Below are 22,338 nucleotides of genomic sequence, written 5' to 3'. Positions count from 1 at the left end.
TTATCTTGCAAATATCTTTATTACAATGTACAGATTAGTTCTGAATAGTTTTATTATGTACAGAAATATAACTTTAGATATAAAACCCCAACAAACTCGACACAAATCAATTAAAATCTGTATAAAGCCAATGTTGAAGGTTTTCTAACTTTCTCTAAATTATACAAAAATAAAATCTGATAATTACAGCTTTGATTTAAAGTTCAACAAGTGTTATTTTTACTGTCTCACTCGAAGCACTTACACATGTACACATCCTGTATGACCATTTTAGGATATGTTCTAGGGAAAATGGTGACAACCAAGCTTAGCTTGCTTTTAAGATGATGCTTATGGTAATGAATTTAGTGTTAATTTCCTATCAACTTACATTAGATACTTTGAAAACGTGAAGTTTGAGAGGGGGAAAAGCTTACCCAAGCAGGTATGTTTCAGTGAGAATCAGCAGTGTTAGAACGCAGTGCTTGATACACTGCCGGTTGGAAAAAAATGATTTCTCAAATGTTAGAAACACTTTGGAAGTAGCAGTTTTTAATCTAGTTTACATCCAATTTGTCAATTCTGTTCGTTTCCAGCTGTAGCTTTTTCCAAGCCTCTGCAAACAGTGGATCGGTATTGGCAGGTGTTAATTCACACCACTCTAAAGCTTCTTACAAGCACCAGTAAACCAAGTGAGTTGTCCAGAGTAACTGAAGCACCAACAAGTTCTCCAAGATCGAAGAAACTAGGAGAGTCATGGAAAAATGACTATAGTATATTCTACCAAGAGCAACAAACAGCATTTTTATTTATCAGTCACACTTGGACCGTAACTCAACAAGTTTTCTATTGCAATTCTACATTTATCATCCTGCATGCTTTTTCCTAAACTAAAAAGCAGAACGTCTGTTATCAAATATGACAGAGGGAAATGAACTCCTACAAATTAAGTTACTTCACAGGATTTGTAGGCATGATTAGAATTATGATTTCACAACTAAAATGATCTCCTGTAGGAAAGGAGAATCCAATTTTTTTTTTTTATGCCATGAGGATGAAAAATAACATTGCTGCATTGCTTCCAAGTAGCCAGTCTGTAAGGCTGCTTGAATTTCGGCTACATTTTAAGTTTACATGACAACTCTACTGTAGTTCACAGTTAACCCTCTGAATTTCATAACTGCAACACTTCTAACTTGTAGCAGAGAAAGGTAATTTTTAATTCAAAGAACATACTTCATGCAATAAGAATAAAGTATAAACCCAAAAAGGCTGAAATTTTTGAGACAGAATTAAAAGTAATGGCCAAAAAGATGGCATGATAAAGCAGAAAATTCAGTGAAGCTCTGTGAAGGTTGTCTTCACCTGTAATTTTCTTTCAAATTAAACACTGAAGTCATTAATGAGATAACAAATCGAAGTGTTTTTAGGTTTCTCCCTTAAAAAAGGGAAACAATTCTAGTCAGCTGAATGAACCAAGTAGCAAATAATTTATTCACACAACTTTGTGCAAACAGATAGGAATTCTTGGATGTTTGCTATTTATTCCATTGCATGACCCCGTACCTGCTTGGATAACAGCCACACAACATCCTTCCGGTCCAAATATGCATCCGAATGGTGCTGCTTTTTTATTTTGACTGAAACAACAATTAAACATTTTAAGTTAGGAACATAAATAAGGAGTGTTTTCCTTCCACCGAGGACCTCAACTTTCAGACCCCAACTTTCAGACCCCAAACGTGAAATGTTATTTTGGTACCAGATGAACAAAAGTGCAGACGCATAGAGGTATTAATACTGGCTTTTGGTAAAGAACACAGCGATTTGTAGCCTTAGATTTCTGTAAGTCAAAGATAATTCTCCTTACAAGTACCAGAACAAGCATATTGAATACAAGAAATATGAAGAATCCTCCACTTCAATCCATCTTCAGAAAGCAGAATCAATTATGGCAAAGTTACTCTAAGATTAACTAAAGAACTAGGGCCTAGCTCCCTTTGCACGGCTACCTAAACTCAAACTATCAGGCATAGCCTTGATATGTACTTTGAAGCTTTAATTATTGATGAGGATGAGGCCTTTCATCGCCCTGAAAGCGAAGAGGTTTGGTGCCCGAGCAGCCAACACCCTTCGGAACAGTACTGGGTAAAGGTATTTAAATAAAGACAAACCAAAGGGCTTGTAGTGCACCAGAGTGCCCCTGAATCCCCCAGTGTGCTAGACTGAAATATTAAGACAAAGTGTTACATAAACACCCAAACACTAGATTACATGCAAAACTGGGATCTTAAAAGGAAGGAATAAACTATCTGCTTTGCACAGTAAAGTTAACGTTATTAGCTAACAGAATTTGACTTTTGTACCAGTTAGGGAAAATGGAGAACCACAAGAAAGTAGCACATACCTCTAGAAACTTTAAATCAAAACTGCAATAACTAGGTTCTGAACCCCATAAATATTTCCTTCAAAATAGGTTTTGCTTTTTCAAAGTGCAAAAATCCAACTTAATAGCCACCACTTCTCTACACATGGCAGACAAGGCATTTTTGGAATGGATTTAAGCTAAAGCCGTCTGTTTCTCAAGTGTTACTTAAACGGAATGCAATGATACCACCCTTACCCTCAATGATAATCAAAAGGTTTTGCCTGGCTATCAAAATGAGACACGCGGGTATATTGTTGGCTGAATATGGAACTGGGAAAAGAGTGTTAAAATCCCACTTCTCTCCCCATTTCAAAATACGACACGCAGCTGCCACTTCTTGTTTTGAAGATGTTCGTGAGTGCTTAGGGTCACACGACTACCAGATCTTTTAAGGTGCTAGAAGAGATCAACCCTCTTGTAGTAGGTTTCTTGGAGTCTATTAAATACTCTTTGTCTATGCTCTGTTGTGAAGCAGTATCCTATGGCTTCTTCTGTTTCTTGGATACGTTTCTGGAACCTGCATCCATCTCGTGCAAGCTCTTCCCAGGGTCCTTTACGATCCTCCTCACTGCTTATGTAATACTCAGTAACTTTTTCAAGGAAGGTTACCTGGAAAAGACAAGCCATTTAGTAAAGCATTAGCCAAACACTCATGCAAAAGGAGCTTAATATTTATTTGCACATACGATGTTGTTTGGGTTTTTTTTTTTTGTTTTTGTTTTCTTTAACGTAAGTTATTAAATGCCTAAGATAGCAAAAAGCCTCAGATATGCTACCTGTTCATGCCAGGTCTCTGCACCACCTAGGCCAGAGCATATTTCACCTCTCAGCTTTAAAAGCAACCAGTTGCTGACTTCTCCCTCTACCAAAAGCAGCGCTCAAACTACTAGAGTGTTTCTAAACTGTGGCCTAAGAGGCCTCTGTAGGCTGACGGCAGATCACACAATGTTCCCTGTGAAGTAACACCCCCCTGACATCAGTGCTGGGTTATAACCTTACACAGACAGAGTTCAAGCAGGTTACTCAGTAGGACATGCCAGGACACTCACTTAAGGCTAGAAATATGCACTTAAGGCTAGAAATATGCTGCTGGCCAACACCTCCGATTACAGAAGCTTACATAATAAAGAAGAATCATTGTTCTGTAGAGTAAGCAATCATGTGAGTCAGCTTGTACTTCAGCACCAGGAAAAGAAATCACACTGCTACATGTAAGGAAGCAACACTCATCACTGCGTGACTGGAATAAACCCATCTATTTAGAGCTGGTATCAGACTCCAGAGTATTTAAGTTCATGCAACAAAATGAAGTCAAAGTCACGGCACTTTAAAATACACATGCAAACTTTCACTCTTCCCTATTTTTAAGAACTATTAAGCTATTTTAAGAAAACAAAGAAACTTAGAGGCTCAGGATCTAAACTTGACAGTATTTCGACTATTACTATACTAAAGATTTAAGTCTTTCTGTTATCGAGCGATAAGCAAAAGCCAGACTATTTCAGGCTCCTACTGAATTATGTATTGCTTTTAATCTACCGATACAAAAGGCACAAAACTGATGGACAAACTAACTAGCTCTCAGCATCAATCAGCTCTCAGACTAGGACCGATTCCTGAAGACAAGCCAAACACTGTTGTTACAGACGACTCCACTGAATTTGCTGCAGGACAGCTATTTCTGGAAGGTCAGGAAAAAACATGTGGAAGTACAAAAAACTTCCTGCTCCATTCCTACGTTTTATTAACGTAGAACCCTAGTTTCACACCCAGTTCATGCTAACACAATGAGGCGCGTAGAGCGAGATTGCTTTTTGTGGTAGACCCATCTTCCAACCTTCACAGAAAACATGAAGATAACAGTTATGGAAGAGATGACCTACAGGAATAATCGGCAGTTGAGGATAGAGAGCCACAAGAGACTGTGTGAAAGCAGCCTCCAGAAGTCATCTAATTCTAGCGCAGTGATCCCAAATTACTGCCGAGTTGGCTGTGAAAGCAGGGGCATCAGACCCCGCACGTCCTCGCATAGCGCCAATGCACTGCTGACTCGTGAGGGAAACAAGATGCTCCCAGGTTTTATGATTTTACAAACATGAATATTGCTGCTCTTTGATTGCAAGATGCCAGATAAGAAATAGCCTTGAGCAGGATGAAGGACTTGAAGATTTCCTGGGAAGACCTTGGTCGCTGCCCAGCAATCTCTGCTCTGTTTTCCAGACCAGCCTAATTAAGTATCTGCTTTCAAGCACACGGAGTTGTTACATCAGCCCATCCCTTTGCGAGTTCCTACCTTACAGCCTTTTTACATCAGTCTAAGACACCCTTGGGCACAATTACTGGATTTTGTAACATCATGCTAAATATTGCATCTAGATCATCGTTCTTTCACCATGTCAATAGATTACACAGAGTCCAACAACAAATTAGTCAAAAAAATTACTACTGTTAAGTCTCCATCTCTGACACACAACAAGATTTTAGGTCACCTCAGCATGAACTTGTAGCAGGGCTCATCAGTGCTACCTTGCAGCATTTCAGACAGAGGCTGTCAGTCACAAAGGACCTCTTTCAGAAACTGAGTATTTTCCATTTAAATTAAAATATAATAGTTTATCCTGTGTGAACTATTAAATGCCACTTGCCCTAGCAAAAACAGGTATGAAGTTACCTCCAAGTCAGGCTCTCAATTAAAGGAGCAAACAAATCTCTCCGCTGTGAGAATGCTAAAGCAAGCTTCATGTAACTTTTCTATTTTGATAACTTGTTACACTACTACATTACCCTGGGACTTGGTATCACAACTTACACAAATCTTTAAAGTACCAGGCAAGACTCAGACCTTACACCTGAAAAGCCATCTTGTACATCTGTAGCATCATAAAACTCATGAGAAGATGAATTTGTTTATTACTATCTACCTGAATCCTAGCACATGTATTAAGAAGTTTTTTAATGCACTAAGTCCTCATAAACACATTACACTTCCAGTTTGTGCTCAAAAGCCCAGTTCCAGATTACATCCTTTTAATAAACGACTGCTGAATTATAATAGCCTCTTAAATGGAAACGGGAGTATTACTATACTCTCTATCGAACCTTCAGTGGCTTACTGTAGCATGTGTTAACCCACAACAGAAAAGTTCTTCCTACTCCAAAAGACATTTGTAACTCAAGCAGGCTTGTCACAAGTCCTAAAACGTTTACAATACTTTAAGTCTCGATTACACTACACACGTACAAAAGTCCTAAAATGCTTTATCAACATTTTTCGTAACAGAAACAGGTACTTTCCAGAGGAAAAACTTAATCACAGTTCCCCTCTGTTTCTCTGATGACGAAAACTATGTTACCACGCAACTACAGAATGAAAACTACGCCTTAAAAGGAAAATTAAACTTCAAGTCTAGAAAAGAAATGTAAAGAAATTATCTGCCCTGTGCCACTGAATTACCATCACGTGTAAAGGATGAGGCACACTAATTTCAGTCAAATAATTAGATCATAAGCTCATGGGAGCATCATCCACCTACCGCCGTGGCTGGAATCCTGGCACAAGTGACCTCACCCACTCACGTAGCACTTCGAGCAACATGGGTTTATTGTTTTGGTTTTTTTAAAATGTATTTTTTAAGCATCCCCAAAACACAGAAAGATAACCGAAGTATATACCTTTTTCCGCTTGGTACTTCTACGTTTCTCACCAGAAAGAATGTCACGCTGCACAAAGTCAGCGTCCCCACAGTTATGTTTTTCCAACTGCACCCGACAGACAGTTAAGTGACTATGCTCAGAAGCGACCAAACTCGGCCTCTCTGCTCCTTTTAAACCAGGCGCCCCTTTTTTCTCTGCTGTTTGAAAGGCTGCCTTGAAATTTAAAGGATTATATGGATCATCTGAGGTACAGAACGAGTTCCAAAGTTTCAAGTTTTCTGCCTCATCCACGCTGCTACAGTCCCACTCGTCCTCCTCTTCAGAACTAGAGTGAGGAGAGCCTGAAGAAGACTCCTCTGCCCACGAAGAATCTTCCTCCTCCTCCTCCTCCTCCATATCCAACATATCCTTTCCCGGATCGCTGGAAGATGTCTGAATGGTGGCTGTGAAGTTCTGAGGGTTGTACGGATCCAAACTGTAGAAGGAATTCCAGAGATGAAGCCTTTCCCCGACCTGGCTACCAGCGTCTGAATCCGAGGAGAGCCCTTCACTATCAAACCCGTCATCATCATCATCCCAGTCCTCCTCATCATCCGCACTCTCCTCCCCACTGGAAACTCCCCCTATGATATAGTCTATTAATTTATTGGCACAGGCAGGTCTGGCTGAAACTGGAAGGTCTTGCTCTATTTCGGAGTCCTCATCATCCTCTTGAGTCAAGGCTTCCCCCTCAAGTGCTCCCTTCTCAGCCGAGTCCCTTATCCCCTCCTGCTCCAAGGGGCCACCTCCACGTTGTCTCCCCGCCTCGCTCGGCTCCTCGGGCCGCTTCAACTCCCCGGCATCGCACCGCTGCTCCCGCCGTCGCCCTACCTCTTCTTCACAAACGCTCTTGTGCTGCTGCTGCTGCTCCTCCTCCAGGCTGTGGTAGCCGTGGTCCGGGTCTGGCACGGCCAGGCCACCGCTCGCCAAATGCCACTGCCGGAGAAACGCTGGAGAAGCGCTGGAGAAGCTCTTGCTGCGGAGGAACTCGGCCTCCGGCAAGCCGCCCCGGGCGGGGCAGCCTCGCCAGGCCTCCGCGGGGACCTCGGCTCGCAGGGGCTGCGGCAGATGGCTCTTGCCGGAGCAGCAGGCCTGGCCCTGCGCCGGGCCCAGCACGTACAGGTCCACGCGCGGTACGGGGAAGGACAGCAGGCTGCTCCGCACCAGCCCGGCTCCCCAGAGGCCCGGCGCGGGCTCCGTGCCGGCCTCTCGCCCCTTCTCCGGGGGCTCCTCCGGCCACGGCAGCGTCTCCTCGGTCCAGTCCAGCGAGGCGGCCGGCTCCGACAGCAGCAGCAGCGCCGACTGGGAGCCCTTGGCGGGCGGCTGCCCGGCGGCGGGGCAGAGGGCACTGCTCAGCGCGGGGCCGGGCAGCAGCCGCTGCAGCAAAGCGGGTAGCGGGGAGAGGAGCTGCGACATCAGCCGCAGCCAAGAGAAGGGCGGGCTCGCCTGGGGCGAGGCGCCGGCGGGGGCCGCGCTGGGCCCGGCCAACTTAGGCCAGGCCGCAGCGAAGCCCAGCCGGGCCCGCCCCAGGCCGGGGCCGGCGCGTTCCCGGCCGCTCGGCTCCATGAGCGGCAGCGGGCAGAGGAGGCTCCTCAGCGTTCCCAGCGGTGCGGTCGGGCCTGCGGAGCGGCGCTCCGTCGAGGGGCTGCGGGGCGGCGGGCGCGGCAGGCGGCGGGCGGCTTCTCTCCAGTACTCGGCTCCATCCTGCTGCGGGCGGCGGCACAAAATGGCGGCGCGGGGGCGAGCGCAGCGCCTCAACCCGCCCGCGGCCGGAGCGAGCGCCGAGGGGCGGGGCGCGCCCAACGCGCAGGCGCCTGCCCGCCTCCCCATCGTCACAGCGCGCCGCCGCCGCCCATTGGGCACCGGCGCGGTGTCGCGGGGTCCCCGCCCCCCGGGGGGCCGTCGCCAGGGCGGAGGCCCCGCCCCTCCCTCCGCATGGGGATTGCATCAGCCGGCGGGGCGGGGGCGCCGCGCGGCAGCGCCCCCTCTGGCGGCGCGGAGGACGCAGCGGGGCGGCCTCGACGGGGCGGCCCCGGGGGGCCCGGGCAAGGCGGGCGGGGGCGGGTGCCCGAGTCCCGGAGCCCGGCAGCCAGCGGCTTCTTGGGGCCGCTCCCCCCGGTTGCCCACCTCCCGTTAGTGTTAATCAGCCACGTGTGGGTGCGTTTCGTCAGTCCACGGGGTAACGACGGCTGAGGGATAATTACCGGGGAGAAGAGCCGGAGGGGCCGGGGTCCCTGCGTGTGACAACGGGACGGTGCCTGGGGACCGAGGGAGCCACATCCCCGTCCCCCCACGACTCGGCCCCCTGGGATCTGCTCCGGGCAGAGGTGAGGGCAGAGATACGGGCAGAGGTGAGGGCAGAGATACGGGCAGAGGTGCAGGCAGAGATACGGGCAGAGGTGCAGGTAGAGGTACGGGCAGGGGTGTGGGCAGAGGTGCAGGCAGAGGTGAGGGCAGAGATAAGGGCAGAAGTGCAGGTAGAGGTACGGGCAGGGGTGTGGGCAGAGGTGCAGGCAGAGGTGAGGGCAGAGATACGGGCAGAAGTGCAGGTAGAGGTATGGGCAGAGGTACGGGCAGAGGTGAGGGCAGAGATACGGGCAGAGGTGCAGGTAGAGGTACGGGCAGAGGTGCAGGCAGAGGTGAGGGCAGAGATAAGGGCAGAAGTGCAGGCAGAGGTGCGGGCAGAGGTGCAGGCAGGGCCCACGCACCACCCCGTGCGTTTCATCTCCTTTATTTTCACGCCACCGTGTTACAGGCAGGAGGGTCCCGACCCGAGGGTGCCAGCTCCAGCAGCCCCAGCCGCCGGCAGGGCCAGGCTGCTCCCCCCGCTTCACCTCTCGCTAGATACAATATTTAAAACTTTTAATATAAAGGTTAAGTTCATTATTCTCGATCCTGAGAAACATTTCGTCCGTTTACGGAGATCTCGCTGTAAACAAAGCACCACAGGCACCAAGCCCGCACCCCGGCGCAGGCGTCCCCGGCTCCGGGGCCGGATGGCAGACGAGGAGACGGATGTCCCCGCCGGCACAGGGACGGGAAGGGTGGCCAGCGGTCCCCTTCCCGTGGCGTTGGGGGGGGGATCAGCCACATGGGACCGGCTCCGTGCACAGCCCCGCCACACCGCTCTCCTTTGGGAGCGAATTCCCTGGGATGGGAATTGCCCGGATCCAGGCAGGCAGCTCCCGGCTGGAGATGTACCCCGGGCTCTGCGGGTACACGCACCCCCAGCCCAAAGCGAACCGCCGCGACGCCTCCCCTCTCCGCCCCGGTGCCCGGCTGCACGCTACTCGTTATTAAAAAAAATTAAAATACAGATATCCCAAAGGAAGAAATACCCCCCCCGAAGCGCACCACCGCTCCTCCCTACCCCTCCCTCCCCGCGTTGCTCCCTTGACACAAGGTAAACTTAAAAAAGAAGACGCCTGCGGCAGCGCCCGTCAGCACCCGGTCCCTACGGGCACATCCCAGGGTGGGCAGAGCCGCCGCGGCAGTGCCGTGGGTCCCCAGCCCCGGCGGTGGGACCTCAGAGGGTAGCGTGGCTGCGGGATCCCAGGGCGAACCAGCCCATCTTCTCCTGGGCCAGGTCGAGGTCCCGCAGGCGGATGCTGACCTCCCCGAGGAGGATGTTCTCCCAGAAGCCTTCCTCGCTCAGCACGCTCAGGCGCAGCTCCCGCTGCTGCAGGTCCCCCCGGGGGATCCCGTCGTAGACCAGCTGCGGGGCAGAACGGGGCAGACCCTCAGCCGTGGTCCCCCCGGGCCCCCCCAGCCCCATCCCCATCCCACGTACCATCTCGTTGTAGGTGGGGTTGCAGGTTTTTCGGGCCACTTTGGTTTTCCTCTTGGTGGTTTTTTGGGGGTCGGGCAGCAGGTAGGTCTTGACATAGGGGTCAGGGTCATTGCCATCCTGCAGCGGCGGCTGTGGGGCAGAGTGGGGGGCACCCCGTGAGCCCGGCAGTGGGGCGGACCCCCACCCCGCCACCGCCGGGCACCGTGCACCTACCAGCCCCCGGATGTGCATCACCATGATGAAGAGCTTGTTGTTCTTGTAGGAGATGGAGAGCTTCACCTCCCCGCCGACCTTCCCCAGGGGCCGAGCCCATGTGGCATCTGGAGAGGAGGAGAGGGGCGTGGGTGGGACCGGAGCCCCCCGCCATCGCCCCGCGCGGTGCCAGCCAGCCGCCGGCACTGCCGCCAGCCCCCCTACCTGCCGGCTTCGGGGTCGGGTTGGTGCCAGCTGCCTTCTCATCCCGTGGCAGGGGGTGGAAGAAGGTGTAGATGAGGTCGCACTGCGGGGCGAGGAGGTGACGTCAGCAGTGACAGCGGTGACCACGTTCCCCGCCATTCGGAACCGGTGCACGCGCCCATGCTTTACGTGGTGCGTTGGCCCCCAAGCGCTTTCCCACCTCGCCGGCGTCCCCGGCACCATCCCCACCTCTCAGGGAGCGGCAGCCCCCCTCCGCCCCGCTGGGACCACCCCCCAGCTCCGCACCTCCGCCACCTCGGGGGCCGCATGGATGAGGTGCCAGATGTAGCCGTTCAACTCCTCCTTCCGCCGCTCGGCCACCGCTTCACCCCGTGACCGCCCGATGACGAACCTGCTGGGGAAGCTGCGGGGACAGACACTCAGCAAAGGCCGGGGGGCGGCGGGGAGCCCCCGGGGTCTGCCGGGGGTCTGTTGTGGGGCTACCTGGGCAGCAGCGAGGAGGGGAAGAGGAGGCGCAGCTTGTTGTGCAGCTCCTGGAACTCCTCGAAGGTGCGCTGCACGAAGGCCACCTCGCCCGGGCTCTCCCGCTGCACCTTCACCACGTAGGTCTGCGGGGAGATGGGGCTGCGATGTGGGATGGGGACCGCAGGGTGCCCCGAGCCCATACGGGGCCAGGAAGGAGCACCGGGACAGAACTGCCCGAGTTGTCCCTTCGCCTGTCCCCAACTGTCCCCACTCACGTAGCCCTTGCTGGGGTTGAAGACCCTCTCGTGGCGGCAGAGGAAGACATCGCGGATCCGGCCGGACGTCTTGATGGTGTGCGTGCGGGGGGCGAAGGAGAGGGTCGGGCGGGCATCGGAGCCCGTGAACTTCATCTGCGCCAGGTTGTGGATGAAGAAGTTGAGCTTGGTGGCCACGCTGCCCAGGCTGGACTCGATCAACCTGCAACGAGGCCACCAACGTGTTCAGCGCGGAGGAGCCCGCCAGCACGTCAAGCTGGTGCCCGTGTCTCCCTCCACGGGCTCCCTCCATCCTCTCCTGTCCTATCACCCACCCATGTCCTCTACCTGGTGAAGTAGGTGGTGGCATCGGCATCAGAGTCCTGCGGCCTCAGGGCATCGTAGACGTACTTGAGGTCCTCCAGGTCGGAGAGCTCGGGGATGCCACAGGACAGCATCTGGGAGGCAAGGCAGGGGGTGAGGGCAGGCAGCGGCAGCAGGACCCCTCTGCCATGCCTGGGGAGGGGTCGGGCGTGTGACCCCCCCGGCTCTCACCAGCCCCAGCAGGTTGAGGAAGAGGTGGGTGTGCTTGCGGATCAGGTTGTAGGCCTGGCAGCACAGGTCGACGAAGTCATGGAAGCGGCTGGAGGGCTTGTCCCCTCCGTTGATGACATACGCCATGTCCGAAGTGAAGACGAACGGCGCCCGGTCCCTGCGCCGGGAAGGGAGGGACAGAAAATGAGCACGGCTGGGGGTCACCCACCACCGGCTCCACAGCATGAGATTTCACTCCGCGAAATCAGGGTGAACCCCCATGCTAAAGAGCCGCAGCCCCACAGGGATGAGCCCAGGCGAGGGGGAAGGGGATACCGGAGGAGTTTCTCACCTCTTGATGTTGCCGAACATCTGCGCGTGGCCGAGGAACCTGCCGAAGTCGATGTGAAACATGTGACCAGTGGTCTTGAGCATGATGTTGTCATTGTGCCGGTCGCAGATCCCCAGCACGTAGGTGGCCACGCAGCAGCCGGCGCAGGAGTAGATGAAGTTTTCCACGGCCTGGGAGGAGGGAAGGAGGGAAGGATGGAGCCACCAGGCATGGAGAAAGGCTGGACACGTTGGTGTCCAGGCTGGATGTGACGCAGGTCTTGTCCTGGAGAGGGGGCATGAGGAGTGGGGACCCTGCCAGGCTCCACCTCACCTTCTCGTACTCATCCTCCTCGGGGTTGTGCTTCTGCAGCCAGTCTGCCAGCGGCCGGTCTTTGAAGGAGCCCGTCACGCCGTGCTCCACCTGGATTTTGCGTAGGGTCTCAGCGTTGGGGATCATCTCCACCATGCCTGGCAGCCGAGACAGCGGGGTGAGACCCATCCATCCTGCCCGGGGGGGCACCGAGATGCCAGCCCCCCTTTGCTACCAACCCAGCCGCTCCCCAGCCGTCACCGTTGAGTGACAGCCTGCAAAGCCACGTTCCTACAGACAGGCCGGTGGGATCAGACCCAAAGGTGGATCACAGCTACCCACAGCAGCTCCTCTCTAGCAGAGCCCCAGGACCTCCTGTGCCGTCGCCAGCCTGCGAGCATCGTGACCTGGGGCCCGAGGCTGCCGGGGGATGCCCTGATGCTGGGTTACCTCGTCCACGGCCGGTGGAGAAGCAGCGGAAGATGACCATGCGCATGTCCAGCCCCTCCTGCACCCAGATCTTGTTCATGATCCGGATCATCTGCAGCGTCAGCATGTCCTGCCGCAGGTCGTCGCCGCACTGCGAGCCAGCGGGGAAGAGCCATCAGAGCCGGGGGGCAGCGGGGGCAAAGCTGAGCCAGCCCTAGGCGGGCTGGGGCAGCCGTGCTGGGGGTTTGGGCATCGCCGGCAGGACGGGCTCACCTTGAAGATGACTCGGATGTTTTCCCCAAGGGGATCAACGTTCTGGAAGGAGAGCTTCAGGGGGACGGCGTTGGAGTTGAAATAGGAGCAGTCCTGCCGCGGGGAGGAAGGCGCAGCCCATCAGGGCGAGCCGGGCGCGGGCAGAGGAGCCCCTCGATGCCCCCGGCTCTGGCACTCACCCGGGGCACGATCCCCTTCACCAGCAGGCTGGGGCTGAGCGGCAGCCGGCACGACCCGTTCGCCTTGAAGAACTGCTTCACGTCCTCCAGCCCCTCGCGGAGGATGCCCTGTGGGGTGGGCATGGGACGGGGTGGGCATGGGACGGGGGGATGGACAGCCCGGCACCCCCCTGCACCCCCTCCCACCGCCCCGGCACCCACCTGGCGTGCGGACGGGGTGGCATCCCGCACTTGCTGGGCCAGCTTGGCCAACGTGTTGACGAGCAGGCACTGCCGGTCAAACTCCTCCCGCAGCCCCTTCCCGCAGCAGCAGAGCAGAGCTGCCAGCAGGTACTGGTAGCGGATGCTGAACTGGGAGTCCTTGAGGCCGTCCTTCAGCAGCCTGCTCAGAGCAAGGGCACGCAGGGTCAGGTAAGCCCCAGGTTCCCCCCTGCCGCTCCCAGCCCCCCCAAACCCACCAGAAGAAGTAGTGGGTGACCTTCAGGTCACAGATCGCTCGCTTCATGAGGAAGCGCACCAGCGGGCTGTCCAGGTAGCACTCGTACTTCAGGGCCTGGAGGGGGGACAGTTTTGGGGCAAAGCGGGACCAGCGTGCACCCCGTGCCACGTCCCCGTCCTGGCACGCACCCCATGCCACGTCTCGGTCCCACCACGCACCTGGACCAGCTGGGGCAGGTAGTCCAGCAGCTCAGTGTCGGAGATGGAGTCGATCCACTGCACAGCCGTCCTCCTCACCTCCTGGTCTGGGAACCTGCAGCCGGGACAGGCGTCACGGGGACAGCACCCTCAGCATCCCCCGGGGAGGGCAGCGGTGCCCGAGCACGCATCCCACAGCATCCCGGTGGCACCTGCAGCCCACCGGTGGCTTACGTGGCATGCAGGAGCCCCAGGGCATCCTGGTGGCTCATGTAGGTCCACTGGCTGAGCAGGGCGTAGATGTCGGGCAAGCAGGCCCACTCCCAGCTGGGCGCGCTGGCCAGCAGCATGGGCAGCGCGCCGGGCGCTGCGTGGCAGTAGTAGCGCTTCTCCCACAGCCGCTTGCGGTCGGCGTCCATCAACCTACAGCAGCGGGGGGACGGGGGGCACGGCTCAGGCTCGGGGCAAGGGAGGGGACGGCATGGATGGGACGGGGCTGGTAGGTTGGGGACAGGGCATCCCGTCCCTACGCTGCACCCCGTCCCCCAAGGGACAGGCAGGACCTGAGCACCCACAGGGGCGACTGAGCTGCTGCAGGGACGGCCCTGGCTGTCCCCCTGCCCGGGGACCCCCGAGCCGGCCGGGCTGGCCGAGCACCCCAGGCATTTTGCAAGGAGCGTCAGCGCCGTCCTGCGCAGCGGATCCTGGCGCAGCTGCCGACACCTGATCCTCCCGTTTATAGCCAGCGCCGGAGCACTCCGGCCGGCTCAGCCATGCTGGGCTGGACAAGGGGCCGGGCAACTGTCCCCACTGGGGGGGACGTGGCTGGAGAGACCCTCCCAAAAGCGGGGCAGCCGGGGAGGGCAGAGCGCAGGAGGACTGACGCCAGGCAGCTGCAGGCAGGCAGCTCTGCCAGACGCCAGGCTCCAGCCCCATCCCCAGCCGCCGGCAGCCAGAGGCAGGGTCAGGGCCCCAGATCCCCCCCGTGCATGCCGGGGCAGTGCCGGGGGGGAGCTCGGCAGAGTCCCCCCGGCAGGGTGATGCTGTCTCTCCACCCAGGCTGCTTACCAGTAGAGCGATTTCTTTTGCATCGCCTCCCGCAGCTTGCGCTGGTCCTCCTCCCCCAGGCTGCCGAACTCGTACTTGGGGCTGAATTCGGCTGCCGGCGGGCTGGTGAACTTCACCTCGAAGGCAGAGGTGGGGAAGTCGATCTGGGGCAGAGGCAGAGGGTAAGCAGGGGCCACGTACGTGTGTGTCCCCCCCGGGACCCCCCGCCGCCGGGACGCACCTGCAGGATGACGCTGTCAGGTTGGTTGAAGTTGGGGGCACTCGACCTGGCTCTGGAGTTGTCCTGGGTCGCTGGCCACAAGCCCAGCAGCTTTCGCCCGCAGGTCAGGACCCTGGAAGAGAAGAAGGGGTGAGAGCCCAGCACCGGGAGCTGCTCTGACGGGGCAGGAGGGTGGCACCGCTGCCGTGATGCTGTCCCCATGCTGAGCCAAGGTGCTGGGGACCCTCCTGCCCCACTCTGTGGATGCTGGCATGGTCCCTCGCCGTGCCCGTCACGGCAGGACGCCCCACGTACTGCCTGAAGTTGAAGAGAGGGGTGGTCACCCAGCCCAGGGCCTCAGGGACCCGCCGCTGCTTGTTGGCATCGGAGGAGCTCCCCGGGGGTGGGACGGGCACGGCGAAGAGCGTGACGCTGAGCAGTGTCTCCCGTGGCAGATGGTTCACCTGGACGGGGAAGCAGATCCTGCAAGAGAGCAGCCAGCGGCTCAGCCGTGCCGGTGACGGGAGCTGCCAGCACCCCGTGGCACCAGCCAGCCCCCCGCCTTGGGATGCCGAGCATGCCCTGGAACAGCCCAACAAACGCCTTCGCTGCTGGCACCGGGGTTGCCACGTGCCCCCGGGCACGGGACGGAGGTCCCATGGGCACGGGCAGGAGGCAACTGGCTTCGGGGAGAGCTGGCTGCTCGTGCGTCCCCATCCTCTCCCGGCACCGGGGAGCCCTGCTGCTCTCTGTCCCAGGAAGGTGACCGCGGGGCAGGGGGGCCCCCACAGCACACTGACCTCGTCCCGCGGCCAGGGGGGGCTGCACGGGACCCCGGGGCTGAGGCTCCTCTCCGACGCTCCCGGGGAGCCCAGGGCGGCAGCTACATCCCACCCACGGGTGGGCACGGGCAGGGGATTGCCCCGCGGAGGGACCGGCACGACTCCGCTCCCTGCCGTCCCGCCAGCCGCTCGGCGCCTGTCCTTGGGGGGCACCGGCGCCTTCTAAAATTATCCTCTTCCCATCCCCACCTCCCCGGGCCGCTGCGAATGCCAGGCGTGGCGAGGGCTCGGCACGGCCTCCCTGCCTGCTGCCGGGGCTATTTTTGGAGCAGATCCCTTTCCCGGGTGCAAACACGCAGGGCCGGGGAGGGCAGGGCTGGCGCCGGGGCCAGTGCTATTCCCAGGGATGACACAAGAGCTTCCAACACCCGAAAACCAGGGAGAGGTGCAGAGAGGAGCCACTGGAGCAGGGGAGGAGGAGGAGGAGGAGGGATGGCACCGAGCACCCCCTGCCCGCCCCGTGGTCGGGGTGCTGTCTTACTGCTGGTCCCAGATGATGAGGTGGAAGAGGTATTTGTAGACGTGGGCCTTCCTGGTGAGCAGGGGGCTGCACAGCTCCTTGCCGCCATGGCTGAGGGAGCAGGAGAGGTAGAAATCTTCATAGCTGCAAGGGGAACAGAGGGAGCTGTGAGCTGGGGGGGCTTTGCCTGGGGCAGGGGAGCCAGCACCCAGGGGTTCACCCCGCCACGGGGCAAAGCCCACGCCAGCAGGGTGGGTGGATGGATGGGTGGATGGGATGTGCCTTCCCCAGGCTGGGCTTGGGAAGGGGGAAGCCGGGAGCCCCCGTCCCCATCACCATATGCCACCACGCATACCATCACACCGGGGGCTGCCGGGGGGGCCCTGCCATGTGGCAGGTGCCGAGCGACAATCCGGGGAGGGCTGCGGGGCGCCGGAGGTCAGGGGATGCCGGCATTTCCCAGGCTACCCGCTTTGTTCGGAGCCAGTCACCAGGGGGAATACATTAAGGACAGGACAAAGGCGAGGGGTCCCCGGCGGGGCGGCTGCTGCTGGCGCCGCTGCCTCGCATGCCCTCCCTGCAGCGGGCTCCTGCCGCCCGCCCAGACCCCCACCGTCCCCCTGTGCGGGGCCGAAAGCGGGTACGGGCATCGAGGCACCTAACAAAGGAGCACGCCGCCGATGTGGGGCAAGGGCAGCCTGGCCCTGCTGCACCGGAGCCATCTGTCACATCCCCAGGGTGACGGCGAGCCCGGGAGCAATGCTGCAGCCCCGGGGATTCACGGGGTTGGGATGGGAGAGCACGGCAGAGCCCGTCCCACCCGCTCGCACCCAGAGACTCCGGTATCAGCTGGCTCTGAGCATCCCTCACCGCCCGTCGAGCACCAGCATCCCCATATTCCTGCCTGTTAGGAGGCTTGGGGTGGGTTAGCTCTTATTCCCTCCACGCCTGCCGAGTATCTGGGACAGGGACACGCTCCTCAGCCACCCGGGAGAGGGACACCCCTGCTATGGTGTATTTAGCACGGGTGTGAGCCCCAGGACAGGCAGGCAGAGGCTGAGCAAGGTCCAGGCAGCTGCCCTTACCTGGCAGCCCAGGTGATGGGGATGCGGTGGGTGGCGTAGACGGTGAAGGAGAGCGGGCAGGACAGCAGGCGAGCCTCCTGCGCCACGCCGTGCTCCCGGCTCCCGTGCACGGCCGTCTGGAAGTCAGCGTTGAAGGTGCTGCAGTAGAGCTCAACCAGGTTGAGGATGGCGGCCGTCAGGCTCTCCACGATCCTCTCTGAAGGGGAGGTGGGAGAGGGGTGAGACAGGGCGGCTGTCGGCCCCGCTGCCCCCCACGGCGTCCCTCCGGGCTGGGGTCGGGATGCCGGAGGGACCCCGGGGCCGGACCGCAGGCAAGTCTCCCCCGGGACAAAGCGGGTGAGAGGGAGAATTTCAGGCTTCCCATTTTGCTGAGTTCATGGGGAGGAACAACAGCCATCACCTCCAGAAACCCTCTTTTCTTAACCAGAACGGTTTCAAACACATTTTTGGCCTTAATAATTGAGGGGGAGGGGTTTGAGGATTAAAAGCACCAAGAACTTGAGCCCAGAAGGGGAGGAGGAGAACAGAAATACCTCGATTTTCCCTCTTGGCCAGAACATTTGGATCCTGTTGAGGAAAAAAAAAAGAAACCACAAGAGCAACATCAGAATCAGCCCCGCGCTGTCGGCAGGGAGCAGCTCGCCAAGCCGGGCTTTACGTAACCAGCCCGGGCTCCTCGGCTGCAGGAGCAGGCAGCGCGGCGAGGCAGCTGCCTGCTCCCAGCTATTGAGGAATTTTCCACGTGGTACAGCGGGAAGAAGGAGGGAAAGAAGTCAGATGTGAAAATGTGCTTCCCCTCTGCACCTCCCGGCCGTGCCCCCCCCCCCCCCGTCCCCGCACCCCCCAGGGACCAGCCCCCCCCCCCCCCCCCCCCCCGCGCCCATCGCTTACCTTCTGGATTTTGGGCTGCATGCGGGAGGGGCAGGGGGGCATCTGGTTGAGGGCTGCCGTGATCTCCTGGGACTCCACGGCAGCCAGGGCGTTGCAGATGGCCATGACCGACTGGATCACCCGCTCCGCCTTCAGCGGGAAGTCTCCCTGGAGGGCAGAGGGGGGCTGACGTGGGACCCCCGGGCAGGCAAGGGGGCAGGGGCTGCTCCCTGCAGCCCGCACACCGTGCATGGGGAGGTGCACCAGCCCGTGCCTCAGTTTCCCCTACTTTCACAGCCTTTCCCCTTCTCTGATGCATCCTTAGAGCCCCAGAACGAAAAGGGGAAAAAGTCTGCAGCAAGTAAAACACGGTGGCCCCAAAAATGCCCCCTTCATCCCTGGTGCTCACCTCGGCTGCCAGGAAAGCATCCACCTCGTTGTGGAAGGTGTCGAAGAGGAGACTCAGGGCCTGCCTAGGGGACAGAGAGCGGAGCTCAGCCCTGGCCAGGCGGGCACCCGGTGTGGGGGGCCGGTCCCGCCCTGTCCCCCCCTACCTGCTGATGGTCTGCTTGATGGGTCTCTCCTGCAGGTGGATGTAGTGGTTGAGGGTGGAGGGGCTCTGGTCATCATTCGCCTGGAGATGGAGAGATGCTGAGCCATAGCTCGGCCGCACACGGGTGCTCCCGCAGCAGGGAGGTGGCACGGGCATCCCCGCGCCGCCCCCCGCACCCGGGCACCCACCGTCCGGGCCAGGTCGCTGCGCACCCCCTTCCTCTTCATCAGCTGCAGGCGGATGTCGATGTCGAACTTCCTGCAGTGCTGGATGTACTCGTGGCTGCCTAGCGCGTGCTTGCTGCAGGGACAGAAACGGCATGCTGAGCCCGCAGCCCCTCTCCATCCCATGATATACCCCGAAATTCAACCTGGGATGCCCCATCCCAATGCCCCGAGGCCAGGCAGCGTTGGCTGGGGCTCGGCCGTAGCCGCCTCGCCTGCAAACGGACGTTCATGGCACCAGGTCGCGAGCGCAAGGAAACCTGAAGAATAAGCTATTGTTTTCCCTCCTTCCCCTACGCCCTCCAAAAAGCCGTGCCCAGCCCAGCCGGCGTGACGGAGCCGGGAGCGGGCGCGGAGGAGCCCGTCGTGCCTGGACGCAAGGGCAACCGCCGATGCCTGGGAAGCAGAGCACGGACCGAGGAGCTGGAGGATGCTCCGGCTGCCAGCAGGACCGGGGCGAGCCCTGGAATGGGGGGGTGACAGTCTGGTCCCACTGTGCCCACCACCACAGGCAGCCCCCCTGGGGTGGGACCTGCGGAGTTTGCCGTCCAGACCCGCTTTCTTTGCCGGCTGCAGGGGAGAATGAGCTGATTCAGCCCTGGCCGGCACAGCAGAGCCACGGGCACGGTGCCGAAGGGGTGCGGGAGGCTCCAGGCAGGATGGAGCTGCAATGGCAGGATGCGGCGGCGGGGTTGGGAGAGGCACCCCCAGGGGCTCACGGGGCTGCAGGGGATGGGGACACGGAGTCCGATCGGCGTGTGGCCACCGGTGCCACGTCCTGCCCCGTGGCCAGGAGGATGGGGACACGGAGTCCGATTGGCACGTGGCTACCGGTGCCGTGTCCTGCCCCGTGGCCAGGAGGACGGGGAGGAGGCGCGTGGGGAAGGTGCTGCAGGAAGCCTTGCCTGCAGCCAGCCGCGCAGGCAGCGACGCGCCCACGGGGCTGGCATCCTGTGCACCCCTGCCTGGCCCTGCCTCCCCCTGCGCCTTGCAAAAGCAAATGGGCAGCAAGTGACAGCAGCTCAGGCTGGTTTGCAGAGCTCAAGGGCCCAACCAGCTCCACACAGAGGGTTTTGGCACTTCCAGCATCTCCTCCGCCGAGCGAAGACGTGGAAAGAAAAGATTGGTGACAAAAGGGCTTTATGTCCCAGGGCTTTCTCAAAGGTCCTTTGAGGGCCCCGGGAGATACGGCAGTGCCTGCCCGCACCAGCTCCCAGGGAAACGCTGGGGACGGGCTGTCCTGGTCCGTACCCAGGACGCCATTCCCTGCCAAAAAAGCAGGAGGTTCATCCCTTTGGGAAATGTCCTCCGAGCTGGCTGGACCTGTCCTACAGCTGGGTGCTCCCTGGCAGCCCTGAGCCACCCACAGCAGAGGTTTGCTGTATAGGTCAGATGTACGGGAGTGCTGCTGTACCCATGGCTAGTTAAGAGCTTGCACCCCTGCTGCGTGCAAGCACACGTGCACACACGTGCACACACATGCACACGTGTGCACACACGTGCACTGGGCTGCTGGGCAGCACGAGGGCTCAGCACCGATGGGAATAACCCCTTCAGGTGGCCACGCCAGGGAGCCAGGAGCAGAGGCTGGGCTCCGCTCACCCTCCGCACGGGTGCCGCGCAGGCTCTCCCAGGCTGAGCAATTCCCAGCCGCCCCTTTAGGGCCTAAACCGGCAGCTCCTGGAGGCCGTGGCAAAGCTCCCGCAGATTTCCCGCGGCAGGGCCAGGCCCAGGGCAGCTCTCCAGCAGCGGGAGCTGGCTCGCTGCACCGAGCCGCCGGGAAGGACGGCGCGTGCCTGCGCACGCGTGGCTGCTGCACCTTCCTCCGCAGAGAGCTCTCGTGAGCCATCAGACCCCAAAACCCCTATGGAAACGCAGCCTTCCTCCGGGAAAGGCAGCAAGGCAGGGAGGGCAGGAGGGATCTGTGCAGGTCTCAGTGCCTGTCACCCATCCCCGGCTCTGCAGCCGAGGCAGCCCACCGCAGCCCTGCTGCTCCCGTGCCCCCCACACCCGCTCCCCCCCAACATGTCCCTTTTCCACCTTCTCCTGCAGCTTAAACAGCAGGCTGGGAGAAGCCAGGCTCTGCCGCTCCGCTCAGTGACACGGCTGTTATTAATGCTCCTCCAAAGAGCTTTTTTGGCAGCTCCCTGGTTTTCAGGCCTTTCTCCAGGCGTGCGAGGGTCAGTGTGACGGATACCCTGCCACCGGGAAAGATGCTCCCAACATGCTGCTTTTGGCAAGAGCATCGCCGCGGCTCGGGATTCAGGAAACGGAGTGGAGAGGCTCCCGCTGTGCCCGCCGGGATCAGCCCTGACCATCCATCACACCCGGCCGAGGCCACGCATGGAGCGAGCACGGCCGAGCGCGTGAGCCCCGGGATGCCTGCGTTGTGTTGTGTCCAACCCCCCCAACACTCACTTCTGCAGGAACTCCTCCAAGCCGCAGATCTTGAGCACGAAGTCCTCGACGTCGATGGCGTGCAGCTCGTCGTGCGTGTAGCACAGCGCCTGGTAGATGAGCAGGTCCACGGTGGAGGAGCCTGCAGCGGAAAGGGAGCAGCATCCTGAGCCCCAGGGATGGTGGGACCCCCCCCCAAATCCTCCACCCAGGTGTTGCTGGGGTCTGTCCCTGCTTCACATCACCCCGATTGCTGCAAGGAGGGACAGACAAGCGGTTGTGTGGCACGGGACGCTTACAGTCGCAGGTGAAGGTGAGGGGCTCGCGCAGGCTGTCGCACACCACCGTCACCTTCAGGCTGACGCCATGGCCCAGCTGCTCGGGGCTGAGGTTGACGGCACTCCACACCAAGCCGGTGAGGGAATAGTCCTTGGTGCTGTAGCCGGACCGCAGCCTGTGGAGGCAGGGACAGGTCAGAGATGCTGCCCCGCTTTGGGTTTTGCCCCACCCTCCAAAAAAATGCCTGGTTTGGGGCATTCTGCAGTGGGATGCTCCAGCCCCGGCTGGGTACTTACACATCCAGCATGTGGCAGAAAGCAGCCACCTCCTCATCCCGCTCCTCAGAGACTTCGAAGAGCTCGTAGCCGTTGGCGAAGGAGTGCGGCCGGGGGGCAACCTACAGGGCAGAGCACAAGCCCGTCAGCCAGCTGCAGCGTCCCCGGGGGCTCCAGCCCACCACCCGCCCGGGATAGGGTTTGCCGGATCCCCCTGTCAGAGCACCGGGCACTGAGAGCCTTTGCTCGCCCCGGCGTTGCTGCGGCCAGGGGAAAGGCAGCCCTGCAGCATCGCGGTGGGGGACAGGGTCCAGCAGAGCAGGGGTTTGGGCCAGGCAGGCACCAGCTGCAGGACACATCACCCAC

At 58.8% G+C, this 22,338-nt stretch overlaps 2 protein-coding genes across 6 annotated transcripts in view; both read right to left on the bottom strand.

Annotated features, from left to right (window-relative positions):
* PPP1R15B (protein phosphatase 1 regulatory subunit 15B) lies at positions 1-7,936 on the bottom strand. Of its 4 annotated transcripts, XR_012778525.1 has the most exons (4): positions 6,080-7,936; positions 2,603-3,016; positions 1,546-1,619; positions 1-724 (listed from the first exon to the last, which is right to left on the bottom strand). XR_012778525.1 is itself a non-coding variant. In XM_075522003.1 (2 exons), the coding sequence occupies exons 1-2, from the start codon at positions 7,928-7,930 to the stop codon at positions 2,804-2,806; spliced, it is 2,064 nt and encodes a 687-aa protein (XP_075378118.1). In that variant the 5' UTR covers positions 7,931-7,936; the 3' UTR covers positions 1-2,803. The 4 variants fall into 4 exon arrangements, 1 of the variants encoding a protein (XP_075378118.1); XR_012778523.1 differs by having other exon boundaries at positions 1,546-3,016; XR_012778524.1 differs by having other exon boundaries at positions 1-1,619.
* Positions 7,937-8,947: 1,011 nt separating this feature from the next.
* PIK3C2B (phosphatidylinositol-4-phosphate 3-kinase catalytic subunit type 2 beta) overlaps positions 8,948-22,338 on the bottom strand; it is a 30,586-nt gene continuing 17,195 nt past the window's right edge. For both annotated transcript variants that reach the window (XM_075521772.1, XM_075521771.1), the window contains exons 3-33: positions 21,994-22,094; positions 21,718-21,872; positions 21,440-21,560; positions 18,986-19,097; positions 18,799-18,878; positions 18,654-18,717; positions 18,266-18,412; positions 17,908-17,941; positions 17,375-17,570; positions 16,311-16,433; positions 15,303-15,470; positions 15,009-15,120; positions 14,789-14,931; positions 13,955-14,143; positions 13,742-13,835; positions 13,543-13,637; positions 13,286-13,466; positions 13,085-13,192; positions 12,906-12,998; positions 12,654-12,783; positions 12,225-12,361; positions 11,913-12,082; positions 11,582-11,738; positions 11,375-11,484; positions 11,048-11,249; positions 10,791-10,915; positions 10,593-10,710; positions 10,308-10,389; positions 10,104-10,210; positions 9,891-10,019; positions 8,948-9,815 (exon numbers count right to left, since the gene is read on the bottom strand). In XM_075521772.1, coding sequence (XP_075377887.1) covers positions 9,627-9,815; positions 9,891-10,019; positions 10,104-10,210; positions 10,308-10,389; positions 10,593-10,710; positions 10,791-10,915; positions 11,048-11,249; positions 11,375-11,484; positions 11,582-11,738; positions 11,913-12,082; positions 12,225-12,361; positions 12,654-12,783; positions 12,906-12,998; positions 13,085-13,192; positions 13,286-13,466; positions 13,543-13,637; positions 13,742-13,835; positions 13,955-14,143; positions 14,789-14,931; positions 15,009-15,120; positions 15,303-15,470; positions 16,311-16,433; positions 17,375-17,570; positions 17,908-17,941; positions 18,266-18,412; positions 18,654-18,717; positions 18,799-18,878; positions 18,986-19,097; positions 21,440-21,560; positions 21,718-21,872; positions 21,994-22,094 — 3,972 coding nt within the window. In that variant the 3' untranslated portion in view covers positions 8,948-9,626. The remainder of the gene's footprint in view (positions 9,816-9,890; positions 10,020-10,103; positions 10,211-10,307; positions 10,390-10,592; positions 10,711-10,790; positions 10,916-11,047; positions 11,250-11,374; positions 11,485-11,581; positions 11,739-11,912; positions 12,083-12,224; positions 12,362-12,653; positions 12,784-12,905; positions 12,999-13,084; positions 13,193-13,285; positions 13,467-13,542; positions 13,638-13,741; positions 13,836-13,954; positions 14,144-14,788; positions 14,932-15,008; positions 15,121-15,302; positions 15,471-16,310; positions 16,434-17,374; positions 17,571-17,907; positions 17,942-18,265; positions 18,413-18,653; positions 18,718-18,798; positions 18,879-18,985; positions 19,098-21,439; positions 21,561-21,717; positions 21,873-21,993; positions 22,095-22,338) is intronic.

This window comes from Mycteria americana, chromosome 20, assembly GCF_035582795.1.
Source record: "Mycteria americana isolate JAX WOST 10 ecotype Jacksonville Zoo and Gardens chromosome 20, USCA_MyAme_1.0, whole genome shotgun sequence".
NCBI lineage: Eukaryota > Metazoa > Chordata > Aves > Ciconiiformes > Ciconiidae > Mycteria > Mycteria americana.
The sequence above is the reverse complement of the archived record's forward strand: the minus strand, read 5'-3'. Positions and strand labels throughout refer to the sequence as shown.

Bases quoted from the DNA above. Each gene is read 5' to 3' on its own strand.
- PPP1R15B (XM_075522003.1), bottom strand. From the start codon at position 7,930: ATGGGGAGGCGGGCAGGCGCCTGCGCGTTGGGCGCGCCCCGCCCCTCG. The intron at 3,017-6,079 runs GTATATACTTCG...TGTCTTTTCCAG, and splicing joins GAAGTACCAAGCGGAAAAAG to GTAACCTTCCTTGAAAAAGT.